General features: G+C 44.7%; 1 protein-coding gene across 2 annotated transcripts in view; it reads right to left on the reverse strand.

The window, feature by feature from the left end:
• shld2 (shieldin complex subunit 2) overlaps positions 1–25,359 on the reverse strand; it is a 178,324-nt gene that overhangs the window by 12,566 nt on the left and 140,399 nt on the right. For both annotated transcript variants that reach the window (XM_084321641.1, XM_084321640.1), the window contains exons 9-10: positions 14,960–15,200; positions 11,838–11,953 (exon numbers count right to left, since the gene is read on the reverse strand). In XM_084321641.1, the coding sequence (XP_084177767.1) occupies positions 11,838–11,953; positions 14,960–15,200 (357 nt within the window). The remainder of the gene's footprint in view (positions 1–11,837; positions 11,954–14,959; positions 15,201–25,359) is intronic.

Below are 25,359 nucleotides of genomic sequence, written 5' to 3' on the forward strand. Positions count from 1 at the left end.
AAGAGGAAAAACCCCCATCCCAGTTGCTTTATAAAAACGCTGTTTTAACCCCAAGCAACCAAGGCGCGCCAGTCAGTTGCTTAATGTCCAACAGAACATCCCGAACTAGCACTATGTGTGCGGCGGGTATATCCACATCAATAAATAGGCTATTTAGACCTTTCATTGAATCCCCAAGGCGCCCAGGGGAACGACAAGAGGGGTGAGATGCAACCAACTCCAACTCTTTATAATAATAAAGAAGAAGCATCAACAGTATAAACCCAACTGCACAGCTGGGAGTAAAAACTGATTTACATTTTTACATCCAGTCACTCCTTTTGTCAAAGAGTATAGACCGAACTTCCCAGAAGCCTTCCCACACGAGTCGCGGTTATGAAAAAGACATGTCAACTGTGAGTCACGTGACCAACTGACTCAAGTTTACACATAAAAACGAGCGTAGCAGACCCATAAGCCTTACGCTCTAACCCGACACTTTAACACCACACCCTTACGTAAAGAGCTCAACCCATGGAAGTCGTCGCCATAGCAACGTATATGCTATGACGGGGGGAAACCCTGTACACGACTCCTGTTTGTAATAGGAGTCGTGTCAAGACAACCCCCCCCCCCCCCCCCCCCCCCCCCCCCCCCTGCCAAGACGTTTGAACGGCTCGGCCCCGACTGGTTTAGCAGAAATGAGAAAAAAATCCCCTAAACCAATCAAGTGGGAAGGAGGGGTTTATTCGGCACCCCCTCACACAACCCCTTCTTCCCTACACACCAAAAACCAACTGTAGCATTTTGAGACCTTCGGTAGAAAGCCAAAGTATAGCAAAAGCTAATACAATGCCCGCTACCCACGGAATGTGAACAGGATTTACAACAAAACAAGTTGTGTGTGTGTGAATCCTACACCCGCTTTCTATGTCATACATAGCAAAACACTGACAGAGAGTAACGGCCAAGCCGTGGAACGTGTGTGCACGAGTATTACTGCAACTAACACAACAGTGTTGTGGCTCAACATTACTTTGCTTGAGCAACGGAACATCCCACCAGCTTCTACCTGCATGTGGAGCGTCAGGCTAATAGAACCTTTCTATGACTGAGTGTATGCTTGCAGACCTTGCTTAATATCGTAACACAACACGACACATCTCTCAATGTAATAATGCAGATTCACATTTCGCAACCCCATCATATATATTAGTGAATAAACACACAGTTTGTTTGGCCAATAATATAGTCCCCTTTTTAAGGGAACTTTTTATTTATTATTTACGGCACAAAATCATGAGGGGGCCGGGGAGGGTGTAGAGGGGACCACAGGGGGAAAAGTCACTTTTAGCGGCGTCTGCCGCCTCGAGCCGCTCGGGTTTTGCCACCCCGAGAAGCCCCGGAGGGACGGTAGTGAATCGGCTGCTGGTCACGGCGTTCCCTACCGTCTCCTCCGGTCGTGGATGGGCCGGCGGCAGCAGAATCGCCGTCTCTCCTCCTGGCCTTCTTGGAGGGGCCAGCAGTGGCGGCAGAGGCAGTGGTAGGCACGGCGGATGGAGCTCAACGTCGTGGAAGCCTTCTGACTCCACCGGCAAGGACGGGAGGCGGAAAATGGGGTTGGAGAACGGATCTCTCCTCTGCCATCTCTCTGCACGTTGAGGTCATCAGCTGCAGGGCCTTCCCGAATAATCCAGCATCGTAGAGGTTGGCCGTCAGAAGAGGGGCTCTCTTCTTCTCCGGCACTCGAGCCTGCTCCAGCCAAAGGTGGCGCTGGGTCAGGGTGGCCAGGGCGCGCGTCTTCCCCGAGGCTATGGCCTGCACCTGGGTAAGATGCAAGACAGCTCCTGCCGCCTGGGTGATCTGATCGCATTTTACCTCGGTCAGACCCGTGCCGCCCGTCATTATCCCCGATACAAATCTAGCCAGGTGGGCGATGTTAGAAGCCGCAGCCAGCGATTGTGTACCAGCGATAAATGACTGGTCACCCCAATATGCCAATCGCCTAGCCGATCTTCCATGGAGAACCGGCTTGCATAATGGTTCCCACACCACATCCGGACAGAGGAGAGCGGCCATCGGCCTATCAAGCCGTGGCACGCCCTCTCTCATACCTTTGACCAACCCCGACACCCACGTAACTGGTACGTAGGCGGGGGTAAGTCCCATGATGTGAGACACCGCCTGGCCCTGACGAACATAGGCCCCCATTGAGGGGAAAAATGGGTAGACAACGTCTCACCGGGCGACGCTGCCAGAGATGACCTATGAGATCATCGGGGGCAGGAGCAGGCAATGGCTGCGGCAGCGGCACGCCGTTTGCAGCGGCAGCTACCGCCATGAGCTCGGGAAACAAAGCCTGCAGTTCCCCCTGCTGACTTTCCTCCACCGAACCCGCATCCCTCACATGCAGCAGGCTTTGACCCATTGAGGAGCCACAGTCTGATGTGGCTGATAGCAGGGCATCCTGCCGAAGAGGCCGAGGTGGTTCCCCGACATCCTCGAACAAGGCGCCCCAAGGAGACATTTCTCCCCCCTCCGGTGTTTCCTGGATAGGAGGGATACTCGCCTCCACAGGACCTTCAAACAAGAATCCGTCCGACTCTTCCATGAAATCCTCAGTTTCCATCGGACATGCAGAGCCCGACGCATCCTCGCTGGTCTCCAGCAATTCCCCAAACCCAGGCCGTTCGCGTCTGCATGCCACCATCTTGCGACGTGAACGGGCAGACGCAAAAAGCTTGCGTCGCAAATCCTCCGGAACCAAAAGAACCGTCCGCTCAACAACGGACGATTCCCTGGAACCAGAAGAACCAGAGTCGAGATCATGCCATCGCCGGGGCGACGGCACCGATGCCTCGGCTCCTCGGAGAGGCAAACTATCCATTGGCTGTCTCCTGGGCTGGGTCGGCAACCACGAAAGTGGCAGCAGCCCCGCACCAGTACGCACGACAGAGGCGGGAATGGAGAACCGCTGGTGAAGAGTGGGTCTACTCTCCGAAGTAGACATTATGACTTAGCTTTTTCCTTTTGAATAGTTATGAGAGAAGAAAAAACTAAGCACAATGTAAACACGTCTCAACTCTTTTCAACTAACAACACGTCAAGTGGGATCTACCGAAGGCACTTCCTTGTGGTGAAAGCGAGAAGGAGGAGAGCAGGTGTCCACACACCTGCTTATGAAGGTAAGCTAACGAGGGGTGTGGTCAGACGAATACTGGGATAAAGGTACATTGTGGAATTTTATTCAGTGCGCGTGCACGTATGCGAGGATAGTGCATGAGTAATGCCGAGCGGAGCCACTATGATACAGAACTTCCCCCTTACATCACATTTTAATTTAATTTCAACCCTTTATTTAAACTCAAAAGGCAACTGAGGTTTCCCTGATTTACAGTCACATCGAGTGTACATAGAGTTAAGCAACAAAAAAAAGGCATATACAATCACACAGAATATAAAATCATAACAATAAGGCAAGTAAGGATAACAATCAATTAAAACATGTATAACTTGATTGACAAAGGTTGGAGATCAAGGTTTTACACTCCACAACAGAGGGGAGAATCTCAAGCTTTAAGGACTGTTGGAGTTCATTCCATGAGCTAGAGGGGCATCCTACCAAAATGCAGATTTACCCTGTTCTGAGCAAACTCAGGGGACCTTAAGGACCAGCCAGACACTAGAACTGGTTCCATAGGTACCAAAATTCCATTCCAATAATGATGTAGTATAAGGAGGTAGCTTACCAATAATGATGTAGTATAAGGAGGTAGCTTACCAATAAGGGCCTTAAAAATGAACAAATACCAGTGTTTGTATCGTATATATATATCATTAGTGATCATCCATCACTGTTGGAATGTAATCTTGGAACCTATTCTACACGTTCAAATGACTGGTTGGTTCTTAGGGTTCCTCTAGAGTTTCCTCTGAACTAGGAAAAACAGCTTTTTCCTTTGAAAAAAATGCTTCCAACACCTGGGATGCCCTCCAACTGACTCTGAAGCTGAAGGTTCTTCCTTCTCTTGCTGCATTTAAATGTATGATCTCTGACACTGTGTGTCAACTTGTAACTGTGTTAGCCGATTTATTATTGTTTATTCTTATTTATTGTGTCTATATGTATGAAATTGCTGATAAACTACAGTATATATATATATATATATATATATATATATATATTTTTTTTTTTTTTTTTTTTTTAAACTTAATTTTTTTTTCTCATTTTTTTAACAACATACATAGACAACATTCATAGACAATACACAGTACATAAATTAAAACAAATAGACAAAAAATGAGTAAAGAAAAAGTGTGACATGTGTCCTTCGGTCCATTCTACATTTGCATTATTTATTTATATTTTTATTCATTTCCTTGTATCCTTTTCAAACCTCTGTGATGTCGTTACTTCCCCTCCTGTATTCTTCCCATTTTCCCCATTTCCATTCAAACTTTTCTTCTTGCAGCCTCAGCAGATGTATTTTTTTTGTATCTACTTTTTTCTCCCCATTTTTAAATTTTTTTCCCATCCCAATTTCATAGTATCCAATTCTTCCCTCCCCTGTCTCGAACGTTGCTAGACCATGCCTCCCACTGGTCGGCTGCAATGTGGACAAAGCCTTGCATCACGTGTCCCCTCCGGTACACGAGGAGGCAGCCGTCGCATCTTTTCACCTGTACAGCGCGATCTCTCAGTGGCGAGGAGTAACGCGTGGGAGGCTCACGCTGCCCCCGTTACTTCCTGATTCTGCTGTACAGGCGCACCAACCGACCTGTAGGAGTTGCTGTCCACAACGTCCGATCCCCACCCACCGGCTTTCCCACCCCCTAACACTGCCAATTGTATTAGTATGAACGACCAGCCAAGCCGGAAGCAACGGCGAGAGCTGGGCTCAAACCCAGCATCTCCTGCGTTAGTTAACTCGCCGTCACTGTAAATGAGGGTATAACCTCAGTGTCTTACGAGTTCAAATACAGGTTTGAGATGAAAGGCTTCATGCGTGAAAGGGGTTAGACAGAGAGAGGAAGACAGACAGGCATGTGTGCAGCTCGCTTGCTTCCTCCATCATCATCATCATCCATACCCTCGACTGCGTGCCCTTGATGTATTTCCACACAATTGACCTATCTCAATCCCCGTCCTCTTTTCCTCGATACTCCAATCACAGCTGGAATGACAGCATTTTGTCATTTATCAAGCAAAATACACAAACGCTTGTATGGAGAGCTTTTTTGAAACATACACCATCAAAGTAATTTCCACTTAAAATGTGACAATAATGTGTCCTTGGCACACATATTTTGTCTTTTACATCTACACTTACATTTAGTAATTTAGCTGACAAATTGTGTACAACAAGTCAGTAGGAGGAGGGGTGCACCTCTGACAGCTAAGAGTAAGTGGCATTGTGCGTCAAACAGTGTCGAACTTGAGTGCTACACACTGCTAATAATATGTCTACTATGCACTCATCTCATAGTAGGTAGTAGTATAGGCATAGTAGCATAGTCCAATATAGTATTCAAATAGTCATTCAGATATTGATTGAAAAAGTGTGTTTTTAGTTGGGCAGGTTCCAGCTGTCCTGACTGTGGTGGGAGGTTTGTTCCACCACCATGGAGCGAGGACAGAGAGCCTGCTTTGTTTCAATGACACCTCAGGAGCCCAAAGAGGAGTGGGTCTCAGGCGCTGTGTGTGGAGACTATAGGTAGTGTTACAGCCATCAGCCTGCCTACACACCTGTGAACTATCATCTCATCACAGAGCCAGGATGTGAGGCCTGCACCCCTGCCACTCCTGGTCCGAGTGTTGTTTTCACCTCCCTTGGTAGTAGGACTCTTCTCTGGACCTCTAGTAACCCGATACAAAATTACTGTGTTACTCCTAGTGTCATCTGTGTGCTCAGTACTCTGCGTCGTGTTGACCCTTGTTCTCCTACGTGTAGGACCTCACCCCTCCGGCCTGCACCCCCACCCACCTACGGACCTCACCAGCCGGCACCTTCCCGGGACCGCATGGACACACGTCACCCGCTTATATTGACCATATTGACCAAATTGTTTACACTGCTTGTGTTGTTTTTACTACCTGTACACTGTGTTGTTTTTACTACCTGTACCCCCCCCCCCTCCTCCCCATGCTGCTATGATGCCTGAATTTCCCCAAGGGGATCAATAAAGGAATATCTTATCTTATCTTATCTTGTCTCCTCTCACTCACAGCCATTCATTACCTGCCTTTCTTGTCATTCCCTGGGGTTTCCATTAAATAACCTAAACCGCCTCATTCTCCTGTGCCTTGTGTTCTGCTCTTGGGTTCTCCCGGCACCCCCCATAACAGGTAGGGGTTTTAGAGTTACACATTAAATTAGATTAGATTAAAATGTATTGTCATTAACAGTAAAGTGCAATAGTAATATACAATGTACAGCTGATTAAACTGGGTATAAGATATATAAATTAGTACTACGAGTAATAGTGCTAATCAGATGTATGTACAGAGTTGTAGTATTAATATGTACAGTGATGCAGGCTGTTGCACAGAGTTGGTCCCCGGACATCAGTATGTGGCTGTCCCACTGCTTCTAAGTGGTGAGGATGAGTCAAATGCAGAGAAATAATATCCCCATGGGGATTAATAAAGTACGGTATAACTTAATTTTTTATAACGGCTGTGTAAGAGACATGTAGACTTAGTACAGACCTCAATAGAGGTAGAGAGGGGATACATGCAGGCAACATGTAAACAACAACATTCATTGTGGACCCAGAATATTTTTTTAAATGATAAATTCATTAATCAATATTTTCTTTTGGGGGGAAAGCAATACTTTTATTCTGCACCGTTCTAAAAGCTCTGTGGATGTATCATATTATTATTATTATTTTTTTTTAACATACCATTTTTATGTATAGCACATTTAAATTGGGTGGTTTGTTGAAAAGGTCCGCACTCACAATAAAGTCCAAAGTCTTTTACAAACTATTCTTATCTAAACTGGCACACTTTCTGTTTACTGTCTAAGGGAATTATCTCAGCAGGGAAGTTACCTCCCACCATGTCCCAGGCCATATCAGTTATACTGAAGAAAGACCAGGATCCTGTGTTTTGCGATTACAAAGTCCTCACTAAGGTTTTGTGGATAACAGCTTTCATACCACGGAGGCAGTCGTTCTATTATATGCGACAGCTGTTCAATATACTCTCCTCCTCCCATTCAGTCAGCCAGAGGTCGTACTGTCCCCTCGATGCAGAGAAAGCGTTGGACCGGGTCGAATGGAATTATTTATTCATGGCACTGGATACATTTGGGTTCGGTTGATCTTTTACTTCATGGATTAAAATATTGTAAACGTCGCCGACAGCTTCAGTACGACGCACAACGTTGAGGGACTCGCCAGGGTGCTACCTTTCACAGCTTTCATTCAATTGAGCCATTGACCCACTTGCCGAAACCCTAAGAATGCAACAGAGCATCGCAGGTGTCATTAGAAACCAAATAACACATATATGCTATATGCAGACAACATTTTACTGTACATATCTAACCCAACAGAATCAATTCCAGAGAGATGCCCAAATACACATTGGGGTTGGGTGGGTTTGCCTAATTTCTTATATTATTATTGAGCAGCTAACATTTATAAATCTTTTAGATGCAAGATGGCGCCTGTGTGTGTGGCTTGCCGTCTGCCGCTGTCAGTTTTGTTTGTGTTTGTGCTGGTTTTGTCATTAATTTTGTCACGAAAAATGTCAACTCTCTACTGGTTTATGATAGCCACGCACTGCTTGATATCCAGCTTGCTAGTGAAAATCTGGTCAAGTTTGATCTGGGACATAAAACTTTTCTTCCGCCGCTTCTGGCAGGAATACCGGCTCACCTCTACCGGGCACCGGCTCCTCCCCCCCCGGCACCAGCTCCTCCCCCCCCCGGCACCGGCTCCTCCCCCCCGGCTGAGGTGTCTCAGAAGCCGAGGTAAACACAGCGGCCGACTGGTGAAGCTAAAAGCCTCCCTGAAACTTTCTCCCGGGTCTATAATATTGACTGGATATGGATCGATCCATCGCTATGCTGTTTCCTGTCGCTCTCTGGAGCCTGTCGGCACCTGGCTGGTACCTGTCATCACCGGCGGGGATGAGGAGTTTCACACCCGCCTCTGTTCTCCCCGACTCCGCAGAGGAGTGGTAAACCCCGCTGGGACATGGTGGGAGGTATGGCATGCGTCCACCTACAGCACATTTCCAGCTGAAAAACGCTGGCGGAGCACTGGTAGTGCTGGGATGAAGCGTTTGCGGCGAGAAAACCCCCCCGCAGCACATGCCTTTTGTAGCTATGGCAACGAGCTGTCACTCACCAACCTACCTGATGACAGAGAGAAAGAAATCTAGCGACAGCCATCTTATATCACTGTTAAAAACTTTTTATCGTATTTTACTGCCGCGGTTTTGCACATATAGCATATTTTAATACACTTTATTGTATATTAATTATATATATAGTTATTGCCTGACACCACAGTTCGCCCTTTGCTTTTTATTAGCTTTTTATTAGTGTATTCGTGTAGTTATTAGTGTATTTGTGCTTTGTCGCGAATCGCAATGACCACCAACCAGCAGACGCTTGCCCTCATACTTCTCCTGGCCCGTCTCTTGTGGGTAGGCAGGCAGGCAACTCCGGTGTCAGGTTACATTGTGTCACGAGCGCCACGGTAAATATGATTGGCTGTGATTGGTTGTCTGAAAAGGCGCTCAGCTCATCACTCTGAAAAGTTCAGACGTTTTCAACTTTAAACGCTGGCAGCGGTCGCACAAAAAAAACTGAAAGGCGCTGAAAAAAGAAGCCGACTGCAGCGCATTTCCTACTGTATATGCGGCAGCATGCGGCCGCATACGCTCCCTCCTCATTGGGAACAATTGAAAAAAGACGCTTGCACCTATAAAAATGCGGTAAATGGCCCTTTTTAGCCTCGGACGGCTCGGCAGGTCCCAGGTCCCGCCAGGATAGCCCTGGTAAATGCTAGATCGCTAGCAAATAAGACTTCTATCAGAGACTTGGCAGAGCGTTGGTGAGTCAAGCTCTTTTTCTGAACGACTGGCAGAGGAGGGGGATTGCAACCGAGGAGAACTTTGACTGTAAACACCTGTCATCGGTCTCATTCTCCAGCTTTGAGCTGAATATGTTTGAGCTGGGTCGCTATCGCCCTGTACTGTGCGCGGTGATATAACGACCCCCAAAATACAATAAGCACTTCATCACTGACTTCTCTGATTTCTTGGCAAAAATTATGCCTAAATATGACTGCGTTTTAATCCTGGGTGACATGAACATACACACGTGTGCTGTCCTTCTAAGCCATTGGCTAGAGACTTTTTTAATCTTATTGACTCATTCGATCTTGTGTAGTCTGTGACTGGTCCCACACAAGAACACACTTGATCTTGTCCTATCATATGGTCTACCCGTTTCTAATATTGAAGTCTGTGATGCATTTTTCTCTGATCACATGCCTGTTTTATTTGATGTAGCTCTCCCATGCTTTATTGACAAACCATCTGCACCGGCCCGTCGATGCCGTATGTTTAACCCTTCCACTGCTGTACTTTTCTCGTCTGCTTTTACTAGCGCTACTGTAACTAGCTCAGCTAGCCCTGTGTGTGTTAACACGGAGGAGTTAACCAGGTTTGACTCCACCTGTTTGGAAATCCTTGATACTGTCGCTCCTCTAAAAACCAGGTGCTCCAAACCTAAACCTGAGCCCTGGTTGAACGACAGCACACGTGAAGCCAGACGAGAGTGCAGGAGGGCTGAACGTCAGTGGAAAAAGGACAAGCTGCAGGTGTAATTTAAAAAATATATATTTAAGAATTTTTCTTTAGCATTTATTGCTTTTTTTCATGGTCAGACATGACCGACAGAGGAGGAGAGGATGAACGGGAGAAGAGGTGGGGAAGACATGCGACAAATGTCACCGGGATGTATGTGGTACGCCACGAGGGCGCCCAAGCTGCAGGTGTCATTTGACATTCTGAGGGATAGCTGGTCTAGATATCAGCAAACTGTTAAAGTTGAAAAAACTAAGCATTTTTCTGATATGCTATTCCGTGATGCTACATGTGAGATACAGACCTTTATAAACAGCTGTCTGAAATGCATCTTTGGGATCAGGTGGCCAAACAAAATCAAGAATGAGGATGGCTGAGAGGAAGATAGGAACCAGTAGAGAAGCAGATCCTGAGACAAAAGTGGGGATGGATAGGCCACACTTTGAGGAAACCGGCAACCAGTACTACACGCCAGGCCCCGACTTGGAATCCCCAGGGGAAGCGGAAGAGAGGGCGGCCTAAGAACACCTGGAGGTGGGACACTGAGGTGGAGCTCAAGAGACGAGGAACTACCTGGGGGGAGGCCGAAAGGACAGCCCAAAGCCGTGTTGGATGGAGAATAGTCGTAGAGGGCCTATGCTCCATTGGGAGCGGTGGGCCTAAGTAAGTAAGTAAGTACATGTGAGGTTAATGTTGTCCTTGATGCTACATGTGAGGTTAACTCATTGGACGCCACGGATTAGCCTCATCCTGTAGTAGCTACCGCCACCGCTGTAAACGGTGGAAGTCGCTCACCTTGTTTTCAGGGCTATAACTATTTAAATATTATAGCTATATATGCAATACTATGGCCCATTTGACATCGAGTATCTATCGTTCAAGATGTGAAAAAGGAATATTTTTCCCATCCATACATTCTCGTTTTATACCGTGGTGAATATAAGTATGGTTTTAGAGTAGTCTAGGGTAATTCCTGGGAGGCTAGTAATAGCCCCCGACGCATATTATACTTAATCCATTGGCATTTCGTCCCTATACACGCTACAATAAAAAAATTCAAATGCATATGATCGGTATATTATGTTCCATCATGCATGCATGAAAGGGGGGGGGGGGGGGTGTTTCTGATTAATTGATTGTCAATAACGGCATTCGTTAGTACAACAGCATACGCTGATCAGGGCGATGGCTATGAAAACAATGCACAACCAAGCTGAAATTGACGTTAAATTGCTCTTAAATCTCACCTGTGGCCGATGAGATTCCAAAAAGAATATTCCAATTATTTGATTGCCATCTACTAGATCGTATGTCCATTTGGCCCACGCCATAATAACCCCCCACAGCATAATGATTCGGGCGTCCCGAAAGTGATTGGACCTTTGCGATCTCAGACACATTGCCATACAGTACCACAGCCTTCCTGGATGATTTATGAATGGAAATAGCGAATAAAATAAATAACGATCCAATAACGATATACTCGTCGTTGGCGGGGAATGAGTAAATGGGGAAATTGCATTACAATTTCACCAAATGATTTGATGTTTTGTAAACGTTCCAATTTTTAAAAAGCCAAATTGCTAACTAACCCTAAATGACCGGATGTTGCAGAGAATGCACTGATGCTGGTGACGTTGGGTGACCTGACCTGCAATGCTGAGCTAGTTTTGGCTACTAGCGGTTTTTCCTTTTTTAAATTCAAAATCCCCTGCCTTATCAGAGAGAGAAATGTATATTAGATGGCTTTGTTCACGAAGACCACAGCTGCATAGACCACAGACGAGAAGCGTTCTCTTAATTGCAACATTTTCCTAGAGCTGCAGCAAAGACTGAAGACTCAGGTGCAGCCAGAACATACATCACCCGTGAGAGAGATAAAAGAGAGAGAGAGAGAGAGAGAGAGAGAGAGAGAGAGAGAGAGAGAGAGAGAGAGAGAGATGGAGAGAAAGTGAGAGAGAGAGAAAGTGAGAGAGAGATAACAAAGTGAGAGAGAGATAACAAAGTGAGAGAACCCTTGTCGTCTTACCAACCGTCTTGTTCAGTTTGTCAGGTGGAGTGTTGAGCAGGATCTTCTGAAGCAGGACAGGTGGGACCTTCACACACACCTGGCTGTCTGCCTCCCTTAAAGTCAACAGCACAGGCCTGGTGTACACACGCACGCGCACACACACACGCACACACGCGCGCGCACACACACACACACACACACACACACACACACACACACACACACACACACACTATGTAGATTATGTAGACTCATAGTGTGTAGACTATGTAGACTCATAGACTATGACCTTTTAATTAACAAACTCACCTACTATGGCTTTGGACACTGCCATTTTATGGATTAGGAGCTACCTGTCATCAAGGTCACAGAGATGCTACTGTATTTCAATGGCACGTTACACTGCGGAGTTCCACAGGGGAGCTTGCCTGCAGGCCCGCTCTTATATTCCATTTTCACAAATGATATGCCACTTGCTATTAGAGATGCATCTCTGACCATGTACGCGGATGATTCTACTCTTTATTATGCTGCTCACACTGAGCTCAAACAGGTTTTGACTAGGGAGCTTAACAGCATATACAATTGGATCAAAGCTAACAAACTTGTGCTGAATCCATCTAAAACTGTTGCCATGCTATTTGGCTCAAAGCTTAGATTAGCCCAAGATCCTCAATTTAATTTAACCAACCCATTCAACAATTAAAGAAGACTAAGCTATTGGGACTATGGCACACTGTCCTGGTCTGACCATATAGGCCGTACGGTGAAGGCTGAGAAGTGGCTAGAAAACGATTTTATATATATATAAACGATTTTATAGATTTTATATATATTTTTATATATTTTATATATATTTTTTATATATATATTTTATATATATATAGCGCAAAGGACCTTTTGTAAACTCAAGCACTTTCGAGGTAAAAGTAAAACACAGTACTTTCAAGTACATTCCAGAACAGTTGACCATTAAAAAAAATAACTCTTGATTGATCTCAATTTCTCTTATTTTTTCAGTATTCTGTATGAACAAACCAGACTAAGAAAAAAAGTTATTAGCGATTTATTACACTTTATACTTATAGCACATGCATGAGTTTGGTCTCCTTTGAAAGGTAACATTCTTACACAATAAAGAAAAATCATTATGCGATAATCTTTTTTAACTTTTAATTCTTTCTGTAGTTAATTCATCGAAATTAATGCGATAAAGTCCCAGCCCTAATTCTTTCACAAGGTAATTCATACTCGGACACTTGAATTTATCTTTAAGATTATGAGCTACAGTGCAGAGAAACTTACGCATGCTACAAGAACGGCCAATAGAGGGCAGATGACTCTACCCCTACCTAGAACAAATAGCCTGAAAAACACTGTCAATTACAGGGCTGTGAGGTCATGGAATAACCTTCCAAGGAACATTCGTTCTATCAGTGGAAAGGCATGTTTTAAGAAAAGACTCAGAATCCACATACATTATTTAGGCTAAATAGAATGAACATGATTGTCTTATTTTTCTGTCTTTGAATTTCTTTATAATAATAAAAAAAAAGTTCTATGACAAATTAAATAGATTTGATCTGTTTGTTATTAGGATTAGGGATTGCTTGATTATGTATGTGGTTATGTTTTATGTTTGTGTATGTCTGTCTTGGACCCCAGGAAGACTAGCTTGACGTCAAGATGTCCAGCTAATGGGGATCCTTTTAATAAACAATAAACAACAAAACCCACACAAACTCTGGGATCTCTGGGAATGTCTTTCTTATTAATTTGATAGGGTTTCTGCTTTGAGAGAGAGAGGTGACATGTGACATGAGCTCAAAAGCTGGACTCAAACCCACAACACATTCACAGTCACACATTACACCCCTTCCTGACAGGGAGCGACGCGAGCGAGCGTGATTGCGAAAATGATTAAAATGTATTCGTTTCAATCAGACTATCCTGACCTGCCGCGAGCGACAGCGAACTGAGCAGCGATGTCGTCCACCCCTCAGATATTCGCTCGCTGTGTCTCTAGTTGAGCGATTACGCGGCAGAGTCCCGCCCCTAAACACTTTTTATTGGTCAAGAATCGCAGCCCCCCCCCACGTGTGCTTCCAGGTAACACACACACACAGACACACTCGGACACGCGCCGCCTCATATCAGGACAGTGTCGCGCGCGATTTCGTCTCTAGTTTTTCGTAGTATTTTGTTCGTCGCTCGCTCCCTGTCAGGAACCGGTGTTAGGCGTTCAGTGTCTTGCTCAAGGACACTTCGACATGGTACCCGGGAGGAGCAGGAAACGAACCGGGAACCTCCGGATTACCAAACGAGTGCTCTACCTCTAGTCAAGCCACTGTTGTGAGTACATGTATCATTTTGTCCGCTGTCCAGCTGACCTCCCTGGCTTAAACGATCACACCGGCATCATAGAGGTTTATTCTCATCTCCTGTGTTGGTCTATCAACTGGCCACGCTGACGTGTCTCTACAAGTGCTCTACAATACAGTCTGTGTCAGGCTACATGACGAGTGACCTGTAATACCGTGATGCTACATGACAACTAACCTGTAATACAGTCAGACTACATGACAACTGACCTGTAATACTGTCACGCTATATGACAACTGACCTGTAATACCATCACGCTACATGGCAACTAACCTGTAATACCATCACACTACATGGCAACTAACCCGTAATACCGTGATGCTACATGACAACTAACCGGCTGTAATACAGTCAGACTACACAACAACTGACCTGTAATACTGTCACGCTATATGACAACTGACCTGTAATACCATCACGCTACATGGCAACTGACCTGTAATACCATCACACTACATGACAACTGACCTGTAATACCGTCACGCTACATGGCAACTGACCTGTAATACTGTCACGCTACATGACAACTAACCTGTAATACTGTCACACTACATGACAACTAACCTGTAATACCGTCTCTGCTACATGACAACTAACCTGTAATACTGTCACGCTACATGACAACTAACCTGTAATACTGTCACGCTACATGACAACTAACCTGTAATACCGTCTCTGCTACATGACAACTGCCCTGTAATACCATCACGCTACATGACAACTGCCCTGTAATACCGTCACGCTACATGACAACTGACCTGTAATACTGTCTCACACCAGTGTCTGGCAGGCAGGGGTAACATGGGCTGTAGATGCCGTTGGCGTCGGTGCCCAGCTCAACGGCACAGCGGCCACAGCCAGTGTAGGTGACGTCACCGGTCACCGCGTCAAGGATCCGCTCCAGGGGTGTGGCGCTGTCCAGGGGTTGCTGTGGTGCATCCTGGGACGGACCGGCCTGGAACTGGAGCGCCGTGATCTGCACTCTCAGCTCCACATCACCTGATATATACAGAGAAAAGTTATTTATCTATCTATCTATCTATCTATCTATCTATCTATCTATCTATCTATCTATCTATCTATCTATCTATCTATCTATCTATCTATCTATCTATCTATCTATCTATCTATCTACCTATCTATCTATCTACTGTTGAATTGTATGTATGTATTGTGGCAGATATCATCCCCCGTCCCATGGCTATGTGAAGGATGGGAGATACTACTGCCACGGGAGGAGAGGAAGCAATTAGGCAGCTGATTAGGACTGATAGAACACACCTGTGCACCATTAGATCACCCACATCCCACACGCACCAGACGCACATACCATAAAACACTAGGACAGACAGTATAGTTGAGAGGAGTTTTGTGAGGTGAGAGGTATTGGAGAGGAGAGGTGAAGGCGGGAAGGTGTTCATTGTGTACTGGACCCTAGACTGGCTGAGAAACCCCCTTGTGTACTGACCCTGGACCGGAAGACAACTCTGAGTATTGAACAATCCCTTTTTTGTAAGAGAGCCTGTTTTGTGTTTTTGACCTTGGACTGTATTACGACCATTCTAATTGCCCATCGGACTATATTCTGCCCTATTCAATAAATATTCTTTATTGATTGAAATTGCACTTGTGTGGACAGTTGAATTTGTTTGTTTTTTAACCGTGATGAGTCTGAACACCACCAGGCTTGTCACACTTGGTGGAGAATGTGGGCAGCGTTCTTTGGTAAAAAAACTAAAAGATTTCAAACAAAGAAACACAAGAGCAATGGCGAATCCAGTCGATGTTACAGCATTGTTTCAGGAGTGGGCACATTACAGCGACACCCAGCAACGGGTGAATCAGACGCGCCATGAGGAAGCGATGCAGGATTCCCAGGCACGCCATGACGCAATTCTGAGTGAAACTCGGGAAACTGCAGAGAAATGGAGGATGGAAGCGCTTGATTCATTCCACAGTGCAGAGACCCCCAGAGCGGAGAGGCAGATGAACAATATTAACCCCGGACATTTCCTGGTCAAACTGAATAGCGAGGACATTGAAAGCTAATTGTTGGCATTTGAATGCACCTCTGAACGAGAGAACTGGCCAGAACAGTGGGTTAGTTTGTTGGCACCATTCTTATCCGGGCTAGCCCAGACAGCATATCATGACACCGCCCCGCTGGCGGATAAGACGTATGAGTTTCTGAAAAAATAAATACTGAGACGTTCGGAAATTACATTTCTCACTCACTCCCAGCGGTATCATGATTGGGCATATGATGGGACGTTGACCCCCAAAGAACAACAACACGATTTGTTATGGCTAGCAAACAGCTGGCTATTAGCAGAGCCCCGGAACAATTTCACCAATCGATCGAATGGCAATGGCCAGATATTTACGTGCCCTACCTGCCGACGCACGTAAAACCATTAGCCAAACAAAACCCACATGTTTTGACGAGGTCATTGAGGGAATGGAGGTTTATCAAGCGGTGGAAACGCTATACCGGAGGAGTAGCAGCCCGAAAACCAGACCCCCCAACCGGCTGAAGGAGACGGGTAAGAGACTTGAATCACCCTGCTACCTCAACCCTGCACCACACATCAGACAACCTGTAATGCAGTGTTTCTCAAAGTGTGGGGCGCGCCCCCCAGGGGGGGGGGCACAGAGGCATGACAGGGGGGGCCTTGAGATAAAAAAATAAAAAAAATAAAAATTATTATTATTTTTGGATTACAGAAAATTATCACTAAATTGCTATCTGTTGCAGCTGCACTGTTCTCCATGAAAATACCATATTTGGATAAGTTTGACCATTTCTCAAAATCTGAAAATCATTATTTAATAAAACACAGAAACTGGCCTATCTCAGCGATGTCTTTGGAAAGCTGAATGAATTAAACCTTCAGCTTCAAGGTATGTTGATATTTTTTGTCTTCTAGTATCTGTCACGTCTACTCTAAACTAGAGTAGACTAGTGTCTGTCTGTTTGTCACTAAATGTAATATGAATTGATTACAAAAGGACCCCAATTGAAACAAGCCATTGGCTTTCTTGGGTTTTTTAATCCTATTTAGTTGACCTTGTACTTACTGTCATGTGATTTTTTTCTGCAAACATCTAACTAAAGTATTCTATTCAATTCAATTCAAGGCAAAGATAAATACCTACCTGACCTGGCAAACAAGATCACTGCATTCAGTGGAAAGCTGGAGATGTGGGGCAGGCGCCTTGATGAACAACAGACTGATGCCTTTGAGAACCTGACTGAGTTTGCTGAAAGCAGTGTTTCTCAAGTCACCACAGTGATCCCCTGTCTCAGGCAGCACATCTCTTCCCTGAGAGGATTTGTTTTTAAATACTTCCCTAACAACAGTGCTCAGTATGACTGGGTGGTGGATCCATTCAATGCAGCAGGTTGGTATTTTATGTTATACAACGGCATGCAAATTTCTCTATTCTGATTGGCTGAAACAGTCCATTTACACGTATGTATCCTTCATAATCCACGCTCCTGGTCCCAGGACCCGCCCACCACCGAATCACATCACTCCGCCGGATCACTCCGTCGGAAAAAACAAGATGGCGGACAATAATCTTTAACAAATGGATATGTTGATAGCGTCATAACGACTAAATATAAAGCGATTCTGTCAAGGGGAACGTGTTAGTATTTTAAACAATGTTGGATGATGTAATTGATGGGTCTTGACTCAATCTAGAACAAAAGAAAAATCGCGGATTGATTGATAGATTAATTGATTGATTTAAATTTCTTCCTTCCTACTTTCCGACTGCAGCGTTCTCTCTCACACTGTCCGAGTCCGACGCTGGCGGATTGATTGATAGATTAATTGATTGATTTAAATTTCTTCCTTCCTACTTTCTTGCAGCGTTCTCTCTCACACTGTCCGACGCTGGCGTACCCACAAACACACACACACACATACACACACACACACACACACACACACACACACACACATACACACACGCACACACACACTGTGACACACACACACACACACACGCACACACACACACACACACACTCCTGTCTGCAACAGCGGGGGAGTCAGACTGAGAGAGAAGCAGCGCTGTTTTAAGTGAGCATGGTCTATTGAATTGATTGATTGATTGATTGATTGCTAATTTTATTACTGTACCCCTGGTTTCCAACTGGTTAAGTTTAGGCTAAAAGAAATAAATAAAAAAATAGGGCGAAGAAAACGTTTTTTTCCTATAGGGCAAAGAAAACGTTTTAATAAATTTTCAATCAATCATTCCAATAATACACAGTTGGATGTGTTAGTTGGTTGGATGCACTTCAAGCTGCTTTCACATGAGGCAACTTCTCTCAATCATTCCAATAATACACAGTTGGATGTGTTAGTTTGGTTGGATGCACTTCAAGCTGCTTCCACATGGAGTTGTGGGAACTACTTTTTCTGGCGGATGGTTTTTTCAATAAATCTTCGATTAATGTGTGTTTATTGTATAGAAATAAGGTTGGATGAATCTGGCAGTTGTATAAAAGCTTTACACCACGTGCAGTCGTGATTTGTGACCAATAAACCATGCCTAGGGGGGTCTAACGACCCTCGGCTGCGCCTCGGGCCTAACAACCACCCCTAGGCATGGTTTATTGGTCACAAACCACTCCTGCGTGTGATGTAATGCTTAATTATTGACTGACTAATTATGACATTTGTGCTGTAGGCTACATACATTTTATTTATGTTGTACATTATATAATAATAATAATAATAATAATAATAATAATAATGATAATGATAATGATAATGATAATGATAATGATAATAATAATAATAATAATTATAATTAAAATTATTATAATTAAAATTATTATTATTATAATAATAATAATAATAATAATAATAATAATAATAATAATAATAATAATAATAATAATAATAATAATAATAATAATAATAATAATAATAATAATAATAATAATAATAATAATAATAATAATAATAATAATAATATGCTACCATCTAGCTGGAATGGATTGTTGTAAAACTGAAATGTGTTGTGTTTAATTTCTCTCTATCTACAGCACCTGCTGATTTCAGCTCTGCTGAAGAGGAGCAACTCATCGAAACGACCTCTGACTCCACCCTGAGGCTGAGGTTTACAGCTCAGACACTGAGTGAATTCTGGCTTGGTGTGGAGAGGGAGCATCCACTCATAGGGCAGAGGGCTGTGGGCATCCTTCTTCCCTTCACCACATCCTATCTCTGTGAGAATGGATTTTCAGCTGTTGCTTCACTGAAGACAAAGCACAGGTCTAAGCTCAACATTGAGCATGACTTGAGAGTGGCAGTATCAACCTCGTTTTGAAAAGATGTGGCGCTGCTGTGATGGCTGCCTTTCTGATCGCTCCGACGAGACTGTGCTTTATTTTGTTAATTTTTATAGTATTAGGAGTTTTATTTGCACCAACTGTTGGTGCATTATATGTGTATGACCGTCAGTCAATCATTGACATTGGATTAAGAAAAACTTACCGTTTGGATTGCTCTCTGGATCGGATCGCTGAACAGCAGAAATGGCCCACCGAGATCCTTTGTTATGCCGGCCACGGACAAGAACAAAAGCCGCCGCGAAGACGAGGAAAGAGAGCCGGGGTCCGGAACAGACTGAGGTCCAAACGACACAGAACCACATTGCCCAGCATATTGTTGGCCAATGTGCAATCGATAGGAAACAAATTGGACGACATCAGAGCAAGGATCCAATTCCAGAGGGACATTCGGGATTGTAACGTCCTCTGTTTCACAGAAACTTGGCTGAGTCCAGATGTCCCGAATCATGCAATAGAACCGGCAGACCACTTCTTCGTTCTACGGAAAGACCGGACGGCATTAGAGTCACTAAAGAAGAAAGGAGGCGGCATTGCCTTCATGATAAACAAGGAGTGGTGCGATTTAGGCAACACAAAGGAAATGTCTAACCACTGCTCCCCAGACCTGGAGTTTATCACGATAAAATGTCGACCCTTCTTCCTCCCAAGAGAGTTAACGTCCATCATCCTCATCGGAGTGTACATTCCACCACACGCGAACACTGAGGTCGCACTTTCAAAACTTCACGACGAGGTAAACAAACTCCAGGCAGCTAACGTTGACGCGGCCATTTTGGTCTTGGGGGATTTCAACAGCGCGCGTCTTAAAAAGGTGCTGCCGAATTTCTATCAGCATGTGACCTGTCCCACCAGAGGCGAGAACATATTAGACCATGTATACTCGCAATTTAAGAATGGGTACAAGTCACAGGCTCTTAGTCCATTCGGTAAAAGCGATCACGCCGCAATTTTTCTTTTGCCTAAGTACAAACAGTGTCTCAAGCGAACGCCGGTGGTCTCGCGAGAGGTTAAGCGTTGGACCGTGACGTCAGTAGAGTCACTCCAAGCAGTGCTGGGAAGCACAGAATGGAGTGTACTCCGTGATAACACAGCCAATATTAACGAATACACCGAAACGGTGATTGACTATGTCTGTACTCAGGTAGAAGTAATAATCCCCACCACCAAAATTAATATCTACCCAAATCAAAAGCCCTGGGTAGACAAATCCGTCCGTGAGGCTCTGAAAGTGCGCACATCAGCATACAACACCGGGCTGGTGACAGGCAACATGGAAGAACACAAGATGGCAAGATACAACGTCAGGAGAGCAGTAATAGAGGCAAAACGGCGTTACAGGGATAAAGTTGAACTTCAGTTTGAACAGGCTGACTCTAGAGGCATGTGGCAGGGCCTCAGAACAATGACAGACTACAAAGGAACCCCCCTCAAACTGAACAGTGACATCTCCTTAGCAAATGATCTCAACTCCTTCTATGCGAGGTTTGAGGCTGTGAATAACAACACCAGCCTACAAACCACGGCAATGGGGGGGGGGGGGTCTGCTGATGGAGACTCAGTGTTCAGGGTAACAGAGCATGAGGTGAGACGGATCTTTAAAAAAGTGGATATCAGGAAGGCAGCAGGACCGGACGGCATCCCCGGCCGCGTCCTAAAAGTCTGTGCCGACCAACTGGCCCCGGTTTTCACTGACATCTTCAACCTGTCCTTGGAACAGGCCGTCATCCCCACCTGTCTGAAGAAGTCCACCATCATCCCTGTACCCAAAAAATCTACGCCCGCTTGCCTCAACGACTACCGCCCTGTAGCCCTCACCTCCATAGCCATGAAGTGCTTTGAGAAGCTAGTGAAGGGCTACATCTGTTCCTCCCTCCCCATCAACCTGGACCCTCTGCAATTTGCATATCGCCCCAACAGGTCCACGGAGGACGCCATAGCCCATGTGCTGCACACAGCAGCATCACATCTGGACAAGAGGAAGGGGAACTATGTGAGAATGCTGTTCATCGACTACAGCTCAGCATTCAATACCATAGTCCCCTCCAAACTCATAGCCAAGCTCAGGGACCTGGGCTTGAACTATGACCTGTGCCAGTGGGTCCTGGACTTCCTGACGGGCAGACCCCAGGTGGTAAGAGCCGGCAACTGCACCTCCTCATCCATCACGCTCAACATAGGGGCCCCCCAGGGCTGTGTTCTGAGCCCCCTCCTCTACTCCCTGTACACACATGACTGCGTAGCACAGCGGAACAACAACACCATCATCAAATTTGCTGATGACACAGTAGTGGTGGGCCTGATCTCTGCCAACGACGAAAGGGCCTACCTGGAAGAGGTAGAGAACCTGTCACAGTGGTGTCAGGAGAACTGCCTCTCCCTGAACGTCAGCAAAACAAAAGAGATGATTGTGGACTTCAGGAGGTCGGGGGTCAAGGACTACAGCCCCCTCAGCATCGACGGGGCACCAGTTGAGAGAGTGAACAGTTTCAAGTACCTCGGAGCCCACATATCCGAGGACTTGTCATGGACCACACACATTGACAGTGTTGTGAAGAAGGCACGACAACGCCTCTACTTCCTCAGGCGCCTAAGGAAGTTCCAAGTCAGCCAGAAGATCCTTAGGAACTTCTACTCATGTACAATAGAGAGCATCCTGACCGGCAACATCACCTCCTGGTTTGGGAATAGCACTGCACAAGACCGTAGCAGACTACAAAGAGTGACACGTTCAGCCGAACGCACAATTAGAGGGGGGCTTCCCACCCTCCAGAACATTTACAACAAGCGGTGCAAGGGGAAGGCTAAGAGAATTATTAAGGACTCGAGCCACCCGAACAACTGCCTCTTTGAACTGCTGCCGTCAGGCAAGCGATACCGGAGTCTTATGGCGAGCACAGAAAGACTCAGAAGGAGCTTCTATCCCCAGGCCATCAGGCTGCTAAACGAACAATAATCGCTAAACGAACAATAATCACTATGCAACAACCATCAAATGCACACAGCACACACACCCACACGCACACACACACTCACTCAAACAAACAACACACTGCAGCACCCACTCTCCACACTTAGATCACACAAACACACTTACACTTTATATTTATTGATAAAGGATTTGCACTACAACTCGTACACCTACTGTGAATTGTACCTAAACTGCACCTCGTCCATTTATGCCTTGCACTATATAGTATTGTATATTAGTACACTGCACAGTATTGTATATTGTATGGTAACTACGTCTACGAACATTGTACATATGTCTAAACTGAACACTGTGACCTCTTTTTTTTTCTTCTAATTTTTACTATGTTTTTATTTCATACTTATCTTGTCATGCACAGTCTCTGGAGCGCAACAGTAAGAAGCATTTTGTACAAAAGTATTCTGTACTTCTGTATGACAACTATTAAAGAAACTTGAGAAACTTGAAACTTGCAAAACAGGCTCATTGCAGCCACTAATGCTGTGATGACTCACATAATTTACTTACATTTTCTCTTTTTTTGCACAAATTGCAAAGTTCTTTCACAAGTTCTTTCACAAGTTCTTTCACAAGTTTTTCACAAAGTTTTCTATCTATTTTTTTTTAAAGCAGTGTCCTTGAATTGTATTGCAATGTTACAAGATGTCTCTATTTTTGAAAAAGCAGTCTTGAGTGTCCATTGAATTGTATTGCAATGTTACAAGATGTCTCTATTTAAAAAATAAAAGCAGTCTTGAGTGTCCATTGGATTGTATTGCAATGTTACAAGATGTCTGTATTTTTTTTAAATACAGTATTTGAGTGTGTATTGGACAGTATTGTTATGTTGTTGCACAATTGCACAGTTGTAAAGTGGTTGCACAATTTGAAAGGTCACGATATTGGTGTTATTTCAATACATTTAAACATGGCCCATTTCATGACTATTTTGTTGGGGCGAGGGGGGGGGGGGCCCAAAATATTTTGGTCCGCCAAAGGGGGGCCTGACAGAAAAAGTTTGAGAAGCACTGCTGTAATATATAATGACAGAAGGTGTTTCAATTGTGGCGAGGAGGGCCATATTTCCCGAGACCATATAGGAATGACGTGTCAATGCTGAACCACACCTGCCCCGCTAATCACCACAACATGACCGCACTGTTAGATTCAGTATTTGGAATGGGTGGGGGTTGGGAGAAGGAGCTGCGGATGTTCTCCACTTTTTCCTCAAAGAAGATCGCAAAGTCTTCGGCAGAAAAAGATGAGGGAGGAGGGGGTGGGGGGGTGAGGAGGGAGGACATGGTAGCATGCAGTTTGTGAAGGTTCTTGGCAGAGGCCTCGATCGTATGGTGAAAGAAACTTTGGCATTAGTAATGGTTTTGGAGAATGTTAACAAGAGGTTGTGATATGTGTCGACGAGGTCGAGCCAGTCTGGGGAGATCTGTTCCCCGGCAACCAGAACGATGACACCCCACCCTTACCACCACAACTGACGGGACGATTCGGCACCGCCCAGCTGGAGGATGAGAACCTGGCCCCAGCATTACGTCAGGTAGCCATGGTCAACGGTAAGAAGATGGATGGGGTAGGAGAGTTAATGTTTCCACATTTTGCCATCAAGAAAACATTGTTGTATTAGGTGGTGAAAAAAGGGGAGATGATTCTAGAATTGTTGTTGGTACTCCGACCACATATAAATACGGTGCTACGCCTAGCCCACTCTCACTTGCTAGGGGCTCACTTGGGGGTCGAGAAGACCCTAGACCGGATCAAGGCCAGATTTTCCTGGCCGGGGGTGAAAAGAGCTGTGGAGGATTATTGTCAGTCCTGCCTCGAATGTCAGATGGTAGCTCCACGACCCACTGTGCATAACCCCTTGATATCCCTGCCTATCATCTATGTTCCCTTTAGCAGGATTGGGATGGACCTTGTGGGACCTCTACCCTGCAGCGCCATGGGGCCATCAATACATCCTGGTGATTATGGACTATGCCACCCGGTATCCCGAGGCCATCCCACTCCGCACCATGGCCTCAAAAGTTATAGCCCGGGAGCTCATGTTACTAATCACTAGAGTGGGAATCCCGGACGAAACTTTTACAGACCAAGGCACTCCGTTCATGTCTAAAATAATGAAGGATTTGGCCGGATTATTGAAAATCACCCAACTAAAAATATCGATTTTTCTATACATATCGATTCTGAATATTTAAAATGGTTTCAATACTAATTTCCCGCAATATCGATATTTAATTATTCATAAAGAATTATAATAATAATAAAATGTGTATAAGGAAGTTGCATTGTTCATTTCAATACCTGTAATAGTACAGTAGTCCACACACACATAAGTTGGAATAATAACTGTAATACAAACAGTTCAGTTAGTCAGGTACATGCAACACAGATTACAGTGTTTACATCTGTCTGCTTGAGAAAATACCATGTTCTGCAATAAAAATGATTGAAGTGAGATGAACAGACTGAACTTTATTTTATTAGATAAAACATGTTGACAAAGTTTGACTTTGCAGTTGAAAAAAGGTAATAAATTAAATTTGATCAAAAAAAAAATATATATATATATATATATATATATATATGTCATATTATGTTATGATGAATTGAAAATGGGGGACCCTGATGTAAACAAGACAAAAGTCTTTCTCTGGTCTGCATCCGCTTAACAATTGTGTGTATTGAGCTGTACTGTATTGTACCCATTCTGCAATCTGTTAATACAATTTGCAATCAATCAATCTGTTATGCTTAACACGCAGTACTATTAACTTTACTTAATTTCTAAGATTATATCA

This window comes from Notolepis coatsorum, assembly GCF_963971535.1.
Source record: "Notolepis coatsorum genome assembly, chromosome: 9".
In the NCBI taxonomy this organism is placed as follows: Eukaryota; Metazoa; Chordata; class Actinopteri; order Aulopiformes; family Paralepididae; genus Notolepis; species Notolepis coatsorum.